Source organism: Bos indicus, chromosome 19 (assembly GCF_029378745.1).
Source record: "Bos indicus isolate NIAB-ARS_2022 breed Sahiwal x Tharparkar chromosome 19, NIAB-ARS_B.indTharparkar_mat_pri_1.0, whole genome shotgun sequence".
Taxonomy (NCBI): Eukaryota; Metazoa; Chordata; class Mammalia; order Artiodactyla; family Bovidae; genus Bos; species Bos indicus.
In genome coordinates this window covers 10,866,455-10,882,571 of record NC_091778.1, presented here as the reverse complement: position 1 = coordinate 10,882,571, position 16,117 = coordinate 10,866,455, and the positions used below count along the sequence as shown (strand labels likewise).

The 16,117-nt window shown below is 44.0% G+C and overlaps 1 protein-coding gene and 3 non-coding genes across 14 annotated transcripts in view; all 4 read left to right on the top strand.

Moving 5' to 3' along the window:
- Positions 1 to 16,117, top strand: part of TEX14 (testis expressed 14, intercellular bridge forming factor) — a 150,603-nt gene that overhangs the window by 56,909 nt on the left and 77,577 nt on the right. Inside the window, exon 1 of one of the 11 annotated variants that reach the window (XM_070772550.1) lies at positions 8,376 to 14,706. The exons of the other annotated variants lie outside the window; for them this stretch is intronic. Coding sequence (XP_070628651.1) covers positions 14,649 to 14,706 — 58 coding nt within the window. The 5' untranslated portion in view covers positions 8,376 to 14,648. Of the gene's footprint in view, positions 1 to 8,375; positions 14,707 to 16,117 lie in introns of those variants that run through there. 11 annotated transcript variants of the gene reach the window in all.
- LOC139177906 (small nucleolar RNA U3) lies at positions 934 to 1,147 on the top strand. Its single transcript, XR_011562368.1, has one exon. It is a non-coding gene; the product is annotated as a small nucleolar RNA U3 (small nucleolar RNA).
- LOC139177909 (small nucleolar RNA U3) lies at positions 4,864 to 5,077 on the top strand. The gene has a single exon (XR_011562371.1). It is a non-coding gene; the product is annotated as a small nucleolar RNA U3 (small nucleolar RNA).
- LOC139177910 (small nucleolar RNA U3) lies at positions 14,752 to 14,967 on the top strand. The gene has a single exon (XR_011562372.1). It is a non-coding gene; the product is annotated as a small nucleolar RNA U3 (small nucleolar RNA).

Below are 16,117 nucleotides of genomic sequence, written 5' to 3'. Positions count from 1 at the left end.
ATCCTAAAGGAAATCATCCCTGAATATTCATTGGAAGGACTGATGCTGAAGCTGAAGCTTGAATACTTTTGCCACCTGATGCGAAGAGCCAACTCATCGGAAAGACCCTGATGCTGGGAAAGATTGAAGGCAGGAGGAGAAGGGGGTGACGGAGGATGAGATGGTTGGATGGCATCACCGACTCAATGGACAAGAGTTTGAGCAAACTCAGAGAAAAAGTGAAGACAGGGAAGCCCGAGGTGCTGCAGTGCAGCACTCGGGGTTGCAAAGTGTCAGATATGACTTAACGACTGAACGATAACAACAGTTTCATAGTTAGCACTCATTATTTGCGAAGGGAAGAAGGATGTCAACGCAACAACCAGCTTCATTTTAAAAACTGATGAAGTGTGAACTGGTAGTGCAGTCCTATGGCAAAAACCCCAAAGGTTCTGTTTTCCAGCTCTGATTCTCACCCACCCAGCCCCCATCTCTGCTTTAGTCATGGTAACCTCTTAACAGAGTTTGAAACTCTGACTTCTTCGAGAGCCTTGAATGCAGCTGCTAAGACTGAGTAATCAGTGGAATCAGCTAGGTTCTCAGGAGCAAAGGCAGACACCCGCCCTTTCCTGTACAGCTTTCAGGGGCGGGGCTGCTTTAGTCCATCTGTGCAGCGAGTGCCTCCTGGGCTTTAAAGACTGGGGTTGTGATTGGCTGGCTGTCACTCTGTATTATGTAAATTAAGTTTGATTTTTAAAAACTGGTAAATTATATTTTCAGTGAAAATGCTCAAATGAGGTGATAAGTGACAGCATTTGAAAGCTGTATTGCAAGAGCTCTTTCTGTTTTTTTCCCAGTAGAAGAAAAAATGGCCAAGTGGTGGGGAAACTGTGTTGCCCTCAGTGAAAAGTGCACAGCTAGCACAGACCCGGCAGCGGCCGGGGGCTGGAGGTTAAGACTATACTTTCAGGGATCATTTCTATAGTTTGTTACTAGAGAAGTTTCTCTGAATGTGTAGAGCACCCGAAACCATGAGGAGGAGATGTAGTGTCCTCTCCTGAGCGTGAAGCTGGTCCTTGGTGTTGCTTCTGCAGCTGCCACTGGCCATTGATGATCGTTCTTCTCTTCCTTTGGGAGAGTAAGAGGGAGAGGACACCGTCTGAGTGGTTTCACTTACAATTGATCTTTCCCTAAGAAAAGGAATCATTTTATGTTTCTTATTTAACTCACCCGTGTTTTAGCTATGTTTTAAAAACGTGTACCTCATCAGGCTTAATTTACATAATGTAGAGTGACAGCCAGTCACAACCCAAGTCTTTATAAGCCCAGAAGGCATTTGCTGCATAGACTGACTAATGCGGCCCTGCCCCTGAAAGCTGTAAAGGAAACAGATGTGAATACCTGACCAAATGACATGCCTTTTGAGAAATCTATATTCAGGTCAGGAAGCAACGGTTAGAACTGGACTGACTGTTAGAACAACGGACTGGTTCCAGATAGGAAAAGGAGTACGTCAAGGCTGTATATTGTCACCTTGATTATTTAACTTATATGTGGAGTACATCATGAGAAACACTGGGCTGGAAGAAGCACAAGCTGGAATCAAGATTGCTGGCAGATATGTCAATAACCTCAGATATGCAGATGCCTCTTGAAGAAAGAGGAGAGTGAAAAAGTTGGCTTCAAGCTCAACATTCAGAAAACGAAGTTCATGGCATCTGGTCCCATCACTTCATGGGAAATAGATGGGGAAACAGTGTCAGACTTTATTTTTTTGGGCTCCAAAATCACTGTGGATGCTGACTGACACTTACTTCTTGGAAGGAAAGTTATGACCAACCTAGATAGCATATTCAAAAGCAGAGACATTACTTTGCCAGCAAAGGTCCATCTAGTCAAGGCTATGGTTTTCCCAGTGGTCATGTATGGATGTGAAAGTTGAACTGTGAAGGCTGAGCGCCGAAGAATTGATGCTTTTGAAGTGTGGTGTTGGAGAAGACTCTTGAGAGTCCCTTGGACTGCAAGGAGATCCAACCAGTCCATTCTAAAGGAGATCAGCCCTGGGATTTCTCTGGAAGGAATGATGCTAAAGCTGAAACACAGTACTTTGGCCACCTCATGCGAAGAGTTGACTCATTGGAAAAGACTGATGCTGGGAGGGATTGGGGGCAGGAGGAGAAAGGGACGACAGAGGATGAGATGGCTGGATGGCATCACTGACTCTATGGACGTGAGTCTGAGTGAACTCCGGGAGTTGGTGATGGACAGGGAGGCCTGGCGTGCTGTGGTTCATGGGGTCGAAAAGAGTCAGACACTACTGAGTGACTGAACTGACTGACCTTATTGCCAGTGGCCTTTGCACAGCGCTGGAGGGTTTCTCTTGTATAGCTCTGTGTGTGCTGAGTCATTCCAGTCATATTTGTCTGTGTGTCATGTGAGCTGTCTCTAACCTGACAAGTTTATCATGGGTTCCCTAGGCAAATGCACTGAAATGGGTTGCCATCTTCTTTCCAGGGTATTTTTCCCCAGCCAGGGATTGAACCCGCGTCTCTTTTTGCTCTTTACCACTATCGCCATTATTAGTCAGTGTTAAACCTCTTTTACTCTCATTGCTATTAAATGTCTGTAGTTCTTCCATGAGTTTCTCTTTATGGATCTATAGTGGCCAAGCTTTCATTGTAAGCCTAAATTAGTTCTCGGTCCTCTTGAAATATTGGGAGCGGTGAGAGGAGCAGTTTATGCTCTGGAATATGCCTCCTGTTCTTTTCTGTTCTGTGAAGTCGCTCAGTCGTGTCCAACTCTTTGCGACCCCATGGACTGTAGCCCACCAGGCTTGTCTGTCCATGGGATTCTCCAGGCAAGAATACTGGAGTGGGGTACCATTTCCTTCTCCAGGGGATCTTCCCGACCCAGGGATCGAACCTGGGTCCCCCACATTGCAGGCAGACGCTTTAACCTCTGAGCCACCAGGGAAGCCCCAGGAATATGCCTTGGTCTGTCATTTACTAGTTGTGGGTTCCTGGGAAGTTCCTTGACCCCAATCTGTCTCTCTGTGTAAATGAATATAAATAGCATTAACACATAGAGCTGTCATTAAGGGTGAAATTAGATAAAGCAAGGACAATAGGTGAGCACTCCTTTCCCCCTTTGTGAGAATGCCCCTCCTTTAAATGAGAAATCACTCTTTCTCCAGTCTTTGCTGTAGCAGCACCACCCACTGAATTGCCAACATGTCAATCTTTGAAATCTCTTTCCCTGACACCCCACTCCTCCTCCTGCAGCAAGCCCACCAGTGAATCCCATCCTACCAACTGAATTTCCACAGCAGCCCACGTTTCTCCTTCTTCCTTGCAAGCTATCATGATCTCTCCTTCAGACACCTTGCTTGCAGTGGCCTCGGAACTGGTCTTCACAGCTTCCAGCCTCTCAATGGCTTCCCTCACACTTAAAATCCAGACTCCCCGGGAGTTGGACTTGCCTAGAAAATCCTCAGACATTGGCCTGCCTGCTCTTCCTCCTACCCTGTGTTCTCTAGCTGTCTTCCAGTTGCTGGAACACACAACCTTGTTCCTTTCTTTGGGTCATTGTATTCATTGTTTTCCCCACTTAAATGCAACCTCCAAAGAGAGGCCTTCCCTGAGCACCCAAATCTGAAGTGGCCGTCAAATCCCTCTCTGGACTCTTATCATCCTCTGCATGCCTCATCATCTCATCCTCTGGGTGATTGTTGCCATCTCTCTCCCCTAGCAGGGTGTAAGCTTTTTGTGAGAGTAGGGACCTCTGTTTGCCCAGTACCTAGAGTAATCTTTAGCACATAGAAAGCCAAACCAGGATGATGGTTAAGGTGACACCTACCAGCTCTGCTATTGACAGACCTCAGGCCAGTTACCCGAGGCCTTTCTGTGCCTTAGTCCCCCATCCATAAAAATGGGACGATTATACTCGTATTGGTCTCATAGTTAAAGCAGTTAAAATGATGAATGGTGCTGGCAAACTCACAATAAATAGTAGCTAGTATTGGCAATGGCACCCCACTCCAGTACTCTTGCCTGGAAAATCCCATGGACAGAGGAGCCTGGTAGGCTGCAGTCCATGGGGTCGCTAAGAGTCGGGCACAACTGAGTGACTTCACTTTCACTTTTCACTTTCATGCATTGGAGAAGGAAATGGCAACGCACTCCACTGTTCTTGCCTGGAGAATCCCAGGGAGGGGGGAGCCTGCCATCTATGGGGTCACACAGAGTTGGACACGACTGAAGCCACTTAGCAGTAGCAGCAGCAGTATTGTCATAGTTGGCACTCACGTATTTGTCAGGAGAAGAAATAATGTCAAAGACAGAAGCCAGCTTTATTTTAAAAATTCAGAAAGTGTGAACAGGTAGTGTAATCCTGTGGCAAAACCCCCAAAGGTTCTGTTTTCCAGAGCTGGTTGTCAGCCACCCAGTCCCCGTCTCTGCCTCAGTCATGGTGACCTCTTATTACTTCTTGGACAGGGTTGAATGCAGCTGCTAAGGTTGAGTTATCAGTGGAATCAGCTAGGTTCTCAGGAGCAAAGGCAGACACCCGCCCTTTCCTTTACAGCTTTCAGGGGCGGGGCAGCTTTAGTCCATCTGTGTAGCAAATGCCTACTGGCATTGTTGTGATTGGCTGTCACTCTGTATTATGTAAATTAAGTTTGATTTTTTAAAAATGTTAAATTACATTTTCAGTGACAATGTTCAAATGAGTTGGTAAGTGACAGCATTTGAAAGCTGTATTGTAAGAGCTCTTTCTGCTTTTTTTCCCAGCTGAAGAAAAAATGGCCAAGTGGTGGGGAAACTGTGTTGCCCTCAGTGAAAAGTTCACAGCTAGCACAGACCCGGCAGCGGCCGGGGGCTGGAGTTTAAGACTATACTTTCAGGGATCATTTCTATAGTTTGTTACTAGAGAAGTTTCTCTGAATGTGTAGAGCACCCGAAACCATGAGGAGGAGATGCAGTGTCCTCTCCTGAGCGTGAAGCTGGTCCTTGGTGTTGCTTCTGCAGCTGCCACTGACCATTGGTGATCGTTCTTCTCTTCCTTTGGGAGAGTAAGAGGGAGAAGACACCGTCTGAGTGGTTTTGTTTATAACTGGTTTGTTGAAAGCAGTGTACTGTCACTTTTATGTGATATAATTAGGCTTGTTGGGTTATGTTTTAAGTGTTTGTGGAATGGGTCTGGTGTTTGCTATGACCAGTGCATATTCTTGGCAGAATTCTATTAGCCTTTGTCCTCTGTACTCTGGTCAAATTTTCCTATTGACTCCACATGTTTCTTCACTCCTCTATAATGAAAAGGACATCTTTTGGGGGGGTATTAATTCTAGGAGGTCCTGTAGGTTTTCGTAAAACCTTTTGACTTTAGCTTCCTCAGTATTACTAGTTGGGGGCATAGACTTGGATTACCATGATATTGAATGGTTCGCCTTGAAAATAAACAGAGATCATTCTGTTGTTTTTGAGATTGCATCCATGTATTGCATTTTGGACTCCTGTTGTTATGATGGCTACTCCATTTCTTCTAAGGGATTCTTGCCCACAGTAGTAGATATAGTGATCATCTGAGTTAAATTCCCCCATTCCAGTATATTTTATTTTGCTGATTCCTAAAATGTCAACGTTCACTCTTGCCATCTCCTGTTTGATCACTTCCAATTTGCCTTGATTCATGGACCTAACTTTCCAGGTTCCTATGCAATATTGCTCTTAATAGCATCGGACCTTAATTCCATCACCAGTCACATCCACAACTGTGTGTTGGACAGATGGAAATCAACAGATGGTCAACACTGAAATCAGATTGATTATATTCTTTGCAGCCAACGATGGAGAAGCTCTATTGCTATTGCTAAGTCACTTCAGTCGTGTCTGACTCTGTGTGACCCCATAGATGGCAGCCCACCAGGCTTGCCCGTCCCTGGGATTCTCCAGGCAAGAACGCTGGAGTGGGTTGCCATTTCCTTCTCCAACTCAGGAAAGTGAAAAGTGAAAGTGAAGTCGCTCAGTCGTGTCCGACTCTTCTAGACCCCATGGACTGAAGCCCACTAGGCTTCTCCATCCATGGGATTTTCCAGGCAAGAGTACTGGAGTGGGGTGCCATTGCCTTCTCCGGGAGAAGCTCTATACAGTTTGCAAAAACAAGACCGGGTGCTGACTGTGGCTCAGATCATGATTACTTATTGCCAAATTCAGACTTAAGTTGAAGAAAGTAGGGAAAATGACTAGACCATTCAGATATGACCTAAATCAAATCCCTAACAATTATACAGTGGCAGTGAAATATAGATTTAAGGGACTAGATCTGATAGAGTGACTGATGAACTATGAATGGAGGTTCATGACACTGTACAGGAGACAGGAAGCAAGACCATCCCCAAGAAAAAGAAATGCAAGAAAGCAAAATGGCTGTCCGAGGAGGCCTTAAAATAGCTGTGCAAAGAGAAGCCTAAAGCAAAGGAGAAAAGGAAAGATATACCCATTTGAATGCAGAGTTCTAAAGAATAGCAAGGAGAGATAAGAAACCCTTCCTTAGTGATCAGTGCAAAGAAATAGAGGAAAACAATAGAATGGGAAAGACTAGAGATCTCTTCAAGAAAATTAGAGATACCAAGGGAACATTTCATGCAAAGATGGGCTTAATAAAGGACAGAAATGGTATGAACCTAACAAGCAGAAGATAGTAAGAAGAGGTGGTAAGAATACACAAAAGAACCGTACAAAAAAGATTTTCATGACCCAGACAATCACGATGGTGTGATCACTCACCTAGGGCCAGACATCTTGGAATGTGAAGTCAAGTGGGCCCTTAGTGGAGGTGATGGAATTCCAGCTGAGCTATTTCAAATCCTAAAAGATGGTGCTGTGAAAGTGCTGCACTTAATATGCCAGCACATTTGGAAAACTCAGCAGTGGCCACAGGACTGGAAAAGGTCAGTTTTCATTCCAATCCCAAGGAAATGCAATGCCAAAGAATGCTCAAACTACCGCACAATTGCAGTCATCTCAAATGCTAGCAAAGTAATGCTCAAAATTCTCCAAGCCAGGCTTCAAGAATTATGTGAACTGTGAACTTCCAGATGTTCAAGCTGGTTTTAGAAAAGGCAGAGGAACCAGAGATCAAATTGCCAACATCCGCTGGATCATCGAAAAAGCAAGAGAGTTCCAGAAAAAAACATCTATTTCTGCTTTATTGACTATGCCAAAGCCTTTGACTGTGTGGATCACAATAAACTATGAAAAATTCCTAAAGTGATGGAAATACCAGACCACTTGACCTGCCTTCTGAGAAATATGTATTGCAGGTCAGGAAGCAACAGTTAGAGCTGGACATGGAACAACAGACTGGCTCCAAATAGGAAAAGGAGTACCTCAAGGCTATATATTGTCACCCTGCTTATTTAATTTATATGCAGAGTACATGATGAGAAACACTGGACTGGATGAAGCACAAGTTGGAACCAAGATTGCCGGGAGAAATATCAATAACCTCAGATATGCAGATGACACCACCCTTATGGCAGAAAGTGAAGAGGAACTCAAAAGCCTCTTGATGACAGTGAAAGAGGAGAGGGAAAAAGTTGGCTTAAAGCTCAACATTCAGAAAACTAAGATCATGGCATCTGGTCCCATCACTTCATGGCAAATAGATTCAGAAACAGTGGCAGACTTTATTTTTTGGGCTCCTAAATCCCTGCAGACGGTGACTGCAGCCATGAAATAAAAAGTCGCTTGTTCCTTGGAAGAAAAGTTATGACCAACTTAGCATATTAAAAAGCAGAGACATTACTTTGCCAACAAAGGTCTGTCTGGTCAAGGCTATGGTTTTTCCAGTGGTCATATATGGATGTGAAAGTTGGACTATAAAGAAAGCTGAGCACCGAAGAATTGATGCTTTTGAAGTGTGGTGTTGGAGAAGACTCTTGAGAGTCCCTTGGACTGCAAGGAGATCCAACTAGTCCAGCCTAAAGGAAATCAGTCCTTGAATGTTCATTGGAAGCACTGATGTTGAAGCTGAAACTCCAATACTTTGACCACCTGATGCGAAGAGCTGACTCATTTGAAAAGACCATGATGCTGGGAAAGATTGAAGGCGAGAGGAGAAGGGGATGAGAGAGGATGAGATGGTTGGATGGCATCACAGACTAAGCTCCGGGAGTTGGTGATGGACAGGGAGGCCTGGCGTGCTGCAGTCCATGGGGGTCACAAAGAGTCAGACACAACTGAGCCACTGAAATGAACTGAACCGAGTCTTATTCTCTGGGGTTTTTAAGCGTGTTTTTGTTTCTGAATGTTTTTATTTTTTCTTTGAAGGAGGAGAATGTTGTGTGTGTGGTTTCTGCATATATTTAAGCAGGGGTATTTTTCTTTACTTTTTTTTTTTTTTTGCTATTCTCCTTTCCTGTTAGTAGTTTTTCAGTGCTTTCTTTCATAGTATTTTTCAAGGTGATTCGTTGATCTCTGGCAGGTAAGCCATTCCTCCCTCCCCCCACCCTCCACAAAGATGGTTTGTTCTCTTCCCCTCTCAGTATTATGATTTTTTTCTTTTATAATTATGTTGGCTTCAGTTCAGTTGTTCAGTTGTGTCCCACTCTTTGCGACTACAGCATACCAGGCTTCCCTGTTCATCACCAGCTCCTGGAGCTTGCTCAGACTCATGTCCATTGAGTCGGTGATGCCATCCAACTGTCTTGTCCTCTGTCATCCCCTTCTCCTTCCGCCGTCAGTCTTTCCCAGCATCAGGGTCTTTTCCAATGAGTTGGTTTTTCACACCAGGTGGTCAAAGTATTGGAGTTTCAGCTTCAGCATCAGTCCTTCCAATGAATATTCAGGACTGATTTCCTTTAGGATGGACTGGTTGGATCTCCTTGCAGTCCAAGGGACTCTCGACAGTCTTCTCCAGCATCACAGTTCAAAAGCGTCAATTCTTTGTTCCACAGCTTATGCATATGTGACTACTGGAAAAAACATAGCTTTGACTAGACAGACCTTTGTTGGCAAAGTAATGTCTCTGCTTTTTAATATGCTGTCTAGGTTGGTCATATCTTTTCTTCCAAAGAACAAGTATCTTTTAATTTCATGGCTATAGTCACCATCTGCAGTGATTCTGGAGCCCAAGAAAATAAATTCTCTTACTGATTCCATCATTTCCCCATCTATTTGCCATGAAGTGATGGGTGAAAGTCATGTTCGACTCTTTGAGATCCTTCTCCAGACCAGAATACTGGAGTGGGTAGTCTTTCCCTTCTCCAGGGAATGTTCCCAACCCAGGGATCGAGCCCAGGTCTCCCAAGTTGCAGGTGGATTCTATCAGGGAAGCCGAAGTGATGGGACCAGATGGCATAATCTTAGTTTTTTGAATGTTGAGTTTTAAGCCAACTTTTTCAGTCTCCTCTTTCACTTTCATTAAGAGGCTCTTTAGTTCTTTTTCGCTTTCTGCCATAAGGGTGGTGTCATCTGCATATTGAGGTTATTGGTATTTTTCCCGGCAATCTTGATTCCAGCTTGTGCTTCATCCAGCCTGGCATTTCTCATGATGTATTCTGTATATAAGTTAAATAAGCAAGGTGACAATATACAGCTTTGACATACTCCGTTCCCAATTTGGAACCAGTCTGTCGTTCCATGTCTGGTTCTAACTGTTGCTTCTTGACCTGCATGCATATTTCTCAGGAGGCAGGTCAGGTAGTCTGGTATTCCCACCTCATTCAGAATTTTCCACGGTTTATGGTGATCCACACAGTCAAAGGCTTTGGTGTAGTCAATAAAGCACAAGTAGATATTTTTTCTGGAACCCTCTTGCTTTTTACGATGATCCAACGGATGTTGGCAATTTGATCTCTGGTTCCTCTGCTTTTTCTAAATCCAGCTTGAACATCTGGAAGTTCACAGTTCACGTACTGTTGAAGCCTGGCTTGGAGAATTTTGAGCATTACTTTCCTGGAGTGTGAGAGGAGTGCAATTGTGCGGTAGTTTGAACATTCTTTGGCATTGCCTTTCTTTGGGATTGGAATGAAAACTGACCTTTTCCAGTCCTGTGGCCACTGCTGAGTTTTCCAAATGTGCTGGCATATTGAGTGCAGCACTTTCACAGCATGACGTTAGAATTTTCTATAGCTCAGCTGGAATTCTGTCACCTCCACTAGCTTTGTGTATACTGATGCCTCCTGAGGCCCACTTGACTTTGCACTCCAGGATGTCTGGCTCTAGATGAGTGATCACACCATTGTGATTATCTGGGTTGTTAAGATCTTTTTTGTATAGTTCTTCTGTGTATTTTTGCTACCTCTTTTTACTATCTTCTGCTTCTGTTAGGTCCATACCATTTCTGTCCTTCACCATGTCCATCTTTACATTAATGTTCCCTTGGTGTCTCTAATTTTCTTGAAGAGATCTCTAGTCTTTCCCATTCTATTGTTTTCCTCTATTTCTTTGCATTGATCACTGAGGAAGGCTTTCTTATCTCTCCTTGCTATCCTTTGGAACTCTGCATTCAGATGGATATATCTTTCCTTTTCTCCTTTGCCTTTTGCTTCTCTTCTTTTCTCAGCTATTTGTAAGGCCTCCTCAGACAACCATTTTGCCTTTTTGCATTTCTATTTCTTGCGGGTGGCTTGATCACTGCCTCCTGTAGAATGTCATGAACCTCCATCCATAGTTCTTTAAGCACTCTATCAGATTTTAATCCCCTGAATCTGTCACTTCCATGGTATAATCGCCTGTTGGTTTAACTAAATGCAGTTTAAAATACCCTCCACCCAAGTATCCTGTGTTTTCCTTTTTGAGTAAAGGCTTTTTGTGTTTTACCTTTTTCTGGGTGGATGAGGCTAGGAACAAGCCATAGGAATGGCTTTCTGGATGGCTAAGTGGGTAAAGAATCCCCTGCAGTGCAAGAGATGCAGTAGACGTGAGTTCAGTCCTTGGGTCAGGAAGCCACTGCAGCGTTTTTTCTTTTTTACTCCAGTATCCTTGTCTGGAGAATCCAGCCCCCTGGCCAAAGGATCCTGGTGGGCTACATTCAATAGGGTCGCAAAGAGTCGGACACCGGACTAAGTGACTGAGCATTTCCCACATATTGCAGGGAAATACATACACACCTTTGATACTCAACTGGTTGACATACAGGTCTTGTTATGAGTAATAGGATAGGAAGAGTTACAAGGAAAATGGATTCAAAGTAGCTTTAAACATAATTTTGTTTTAGGGCTTCCCTTTGTGGCTCAGATGGTAAAGAATCCGCCTGCAATGAGGGAGACCTGGGTTCAGTCCCTGGGTTGGGAAGATCCCCTGGAGAAGGGAATGGCTACCCATTCCAGTATTCTGGCCTGGAGAACTCCATGGACAGAGAAGCCTCGCAGTCTATGGTTCATGAGGTCCGTGAGGTCGCAAAGAGTCAGATGCAACTGAGGGACTTTCATTAGTTGTTTTAAGATGGTTTGTTCTTTCTCCCCCTCAGTGGTATGACTTTTTCTTTTATTATTATGTTGGTTTAACTAAATGCAATTTAAAATCAGCCAAGAAAAAATAAACAGTCAATCTAAGATAGACTTCCAGGGCAGTTCAGTGGCCTGGGTTCAGTCCCTGGTCAGGAAACTAAGATCCCACATGTCTTCAAGTGCAGCCAACAAAAAAAATTTTTTTCAATCTTAAGAAAGAAATGGAAAATTTTATTCGCGCCAACCTGAGGATTATAACCTATGAGACAGTCTCTCAGAAAGTTCTGAGGACTATTCTGCTATTAGAGGTCAAAGTACAGTTACAGAAGTTTTTGAGACAAAGGATTATACCTCAAATTAACACGTTGACAGTTTATATAGTCCAGCAAGGTGAATTGTGGGTCATCGTGACCCCTTACAGGATTGAGAAAAGGACCCCTAACAAGTTACCTTACTGGTGCCAGGAGGAAATCAATTTTTTTTAGGGGGGAGGTACATAGGAATTCTTGTGTCAAAGGCAATCTATTAATGTATAATACAGATACATAATGCACGCTAAAGGGGAGTGTTAGTGGCTCAAATGGCAGGGAAAATTTGGTATACTTTTCTTGTTCTGTCTTAAAAGTAATTTTTTTTTCATCACCGATATGTACTGCTCATATCTACGTTCAAGTGAGTAACCAGCAGAGGTTCTAAAAGTAAAGAGTCAAATTAAAATTCAGGATTTTAGAAGGTTAAATTAAAAATGACAGTAATAAATAACCTCATCCACAGATGCTTGGTGTCATATTTATAAGGTTAGAAAACTAATTTGATACATCTCAGCACACCTTGGTCTTATAGGAGTCAGGAAGAAGTGTTAGTGTCTTTTAGAGACAGAAGATAAGAGCTTCAGATTAAGTATTGATTTGTAATAGGCTAAGAATGTGAAGTCTTAGTTCCTTAAAGAAAAAATAAAAACTCTTAAAGAGTATTCAGATTTTTAAAAGTTGTATATAAAACGGCATTTTGAAAATGCATTTATATGTTATTTCTGAAAAGAGAAGAATGTGGAAAAAATGCCACCATCAATAAAATGTGGGAGACTGCAGCAAGGTAAGGGGCTAGAGATAAGTGGTAAACAAGACCTGAATCTGTTACTGAACTCAGGTCTGGCAGCCGGCTGCTTGAAAATCAGTGCTCAAGAGGCAAGTGTTGGTAGAAATGGAAAACATTGCTTTTAATCAGAATACCAGCATCTGGGGAGAAGCTGGACTCACATCCCTGAAAATCAGCTCCTAGGTTCTGCTGGGCCATAAAAGTTTTTAACAGGGAAAAGGGACGTAATCTCAGTTAATGGTTGGAGATAGGGGGTCAGAGTCATCATCATTATCCCCCCTGCTTGCAGGCTTGTTGACTTCTTGTTATTTTTGTTTAGATGCTATCTTGTTTACACAGTTTGTTCCATACAGTTTGAAGATTACTAAAGGGGAAACTGGGGAAGAGATCTGGCCACCTGTTAATTATTTATTCATTTCTACATCTTTGATATACAGAGAGAACCAACAGGTTAGGCAAGGTATTGTGTGATCAAAAGATACAGAAGGGAAAAAAAAAAGATTTGGAAGGTGTGCTAGGGCCAGGAGATGAGTGGAGTGTGGGGATGCCTAGTTTAAGGTTACTTGCTGCATAGCTTTGCTAAAGTGACAAGACAAAGGGGACCTCCTGCAAAGAGCTCCTGCAAAGAGCTGCCAAAAGGTGCTCACTCTTTTTGCTTTAAACACCTCACAGTTTAGAAGGGAGAAGTAAATGCATTTATAACAAAGTAGGTAGAGGCACTTAGAAAGGTAATTAGGGAAACAAAACACAGTGTGGTCACTGTTAGCTGGGAAGCTGACGGGAAGCATCTAAAGAGGTAAGGAGAGCTGAGAAACTGCTCAAAGGAGGCCAAAGGTTGGCGTGGAATGTGAGGGGTCCCCAGAAAGGTTGGAGGAAAGGAGAAAGGATACGGAAGGGCTGAGACCAGAGACAAGGGGCTCTTGTGTGAAAATGACTGGAAGGGACCTTATAACTCTTTAAGACTTAAGGAACTGCTCAACTAGAGGTGGTAGGATGAGATGAAATGATAGTCACCTTATTCATGTTCATTTCAGTTCAGTTCAGTCGCTCAGTCTTTGCGACCCCATGAATTACAGCATGCCAGGCCTCCCTGTCCATCACCAACTCCCGGAGTTCACTCAGACTCACGTCCATCGAGTCAGTGATGCCATCCAGCCATCTCATCCTCTGTCGTCCTCTTTTGCTCCTGCCCCCAATCATGTTACTGTGATGCAATGAAAAAATGTGGTTGATTCAGAAAACCACGGACTGCATGTTCACAGAGCACTGTGCTTTCTGGCATGCTGGAAGACCTGGGGCAGAAACGTCTTTACAACAGGAAGTTAAGTGACAGTTACACAGCATCGTAGGTAAGGTGTGTTCTTTGAGGAGAAGCTGGGACTAACTTTTGCCACAAGTAAATGGTTTGGCTTCCTGTGAGATGTGGAAGCCAGGAAGATCAGTCATTCACGACCAAAGTTTGAGATGGTGTATGTAATGCTTTCTTAGAGAAATGAACTTGACTGGAGCTCAGGCCGCCTGATGCAGACACCGTGGTTTTCCAGAAAGAACCGGGCTTGATCAAGTGCCACAAGTACCTAGTAGCACCTGTGGTTCCCTTGAGGAGCTTTGTGACAGGTGCTCCAGCCAGCTGTGTGAGAATGGGGACATAACCACACCCTTTCCCTTTAGAGCAGGAAGTGAGACCATGGGTTAAAATGCCTTATTCGTGGAGAAGACGTTCATAAACCACCGTGGGTGCCTTTGTTACTATGCAGGATTAGACTAGTTCTCTGTGTTTTCTCCTCCCTCCTCGCCCCCACCTCTCTTTCAAGACAAAAGAAACCTGGCCTCTCCAAGCAGGCGGACTTCAGCAGGCAGAGGCCGTCCACGCGGACCGGTGGCAGGAAGCGTGCGCTCGGCCCGCAGAGGGGCGCGGCGACCCTGCCTGGGTGCGGAGCTCGGGATGCGGTGGCTGGGGCGACGGCAGGCTGGAGTAGGAGTCGGAAGCGGCCGCCTGCGATTGGGTGCCAGGAAGCCGTATGCTAATGAGGCGTACTGCGGCTTTGAAGTGTTTCTGGGCTATTTCCGAGCGAATATGGTATTTTGAAGTTTGCCGTTTTACCAAGTTTCAGGATGTAATATGGAAAATGTTTGTGAGGCGGCGAGGGGAGCGACACAAGTGTGGCCGTCAGTAGAAAGTGAGCGGCTCCCGCAGACCCAGCAGCGGCTGGCCGGTAGAAGTTAAGACTATACTTTCAGGGATCATTTCTATAGTTCGTTACTAGAGAAGTTTCTCTGATCGTGTAGAGCACCCGAAACCACGAGGAAGAGACGCAGCGTTTTCTCCTGAGCGTGAAGTTGGCGTTTGGTGCTGCTTGATGCAGCTGCCATCGGCCGTTGATGATCGTTCTTCTCTCCCGTCTGGGAGAGTTAGAGGGAGAAAATGCCGTCTGAGTGGTTTCGTTTCTATTTGATGTTCTGAAAAGTGAGACTTCGTTGGCTTTGGTAATCTTGTTTTCTGTATGAGATTTCTCTTACGTTCTGTTACGCGGTGTTGTGTTTGGAGTAGGTTTGGCTTGGCTTCCTCCTGTTTCAGGAAGTGGAACACATGGCAAGCGTTTGCGGAGCACTGTAAGGGTTTTTCAGTGGTTGTCTTATTTGTAAAAATGAACGTTAGAGTTAGTTTACCGCTGTGGACTGTAGCTTCAGCGTCTAGTCATTCCAGTGAATGTTCAGGTCTGATTTCTTTTAGGGACTGAGCGGCTGGATCTCCTTGCAGTACAAACGGACTTTTTCAACACCATAGTTCAGGTCTTCGGCACTCAGCTTTTTTTAGTAGTCGAATTCTCACATCTATATGTTACTACTGGCAAAACTCTTTCTTTGACTGGAGTGGACTGTTTAGGGTTAGTTATGGTTTTTCCTTCAAGGAGTGAAGGTGTCTTTTACTTTCATAGCTGCAGTCACCATTTGCACTGTTTTTGGAGCCCAAGAAAACAGTTTATCATTGTTTCCATTGTTTTCCCATCTATTTGCTGTGAAGTGATGGAACCAGATGCCATGATCTTAGATTTCTGAATGTTGAGTTTTAAGCCAACTTTTCCACTCCTCTTTCACTTCATCAAGAGCCTCTTTAGTTCCTCTTTGCTTTTTGCCATAAGGGTGGTGTTATCTGCCTATCTGAGATTGTTGATATTTCTCCTGGCAATCTTGATTCTAGCTTGAACTTCATTCAGCCCACCTTTTCGCATGATGTACTCCGCATGTAAGTTAAATAAGCAGGGTGACAATATACACCCTTCACATACTCTTTTCCCAATTTTGAACCAATTTGTTGTTCCATGTTTGGTTCTAACTTGCTTCTTGACCTGCATACAGATTTCTTGGGACACAGGTCAGGTGGTCTGGTATTCCCATCTCTTCAAGAATTTTCCAGTTTGTTGTGATCCTTAGCGTAGTCAATGAAGCAGATGTAGATGTTTTTCTCGAATTCTCTTGCTTATTCTATGATCCAACAGATGTTGGCAATTTGATCTCTGGTTCTTCTGCTTTTTCTAAATCCAGCTTGAACATCTGGAAGCTCTCAGTTCCTGTACTGTTGAAGCATAG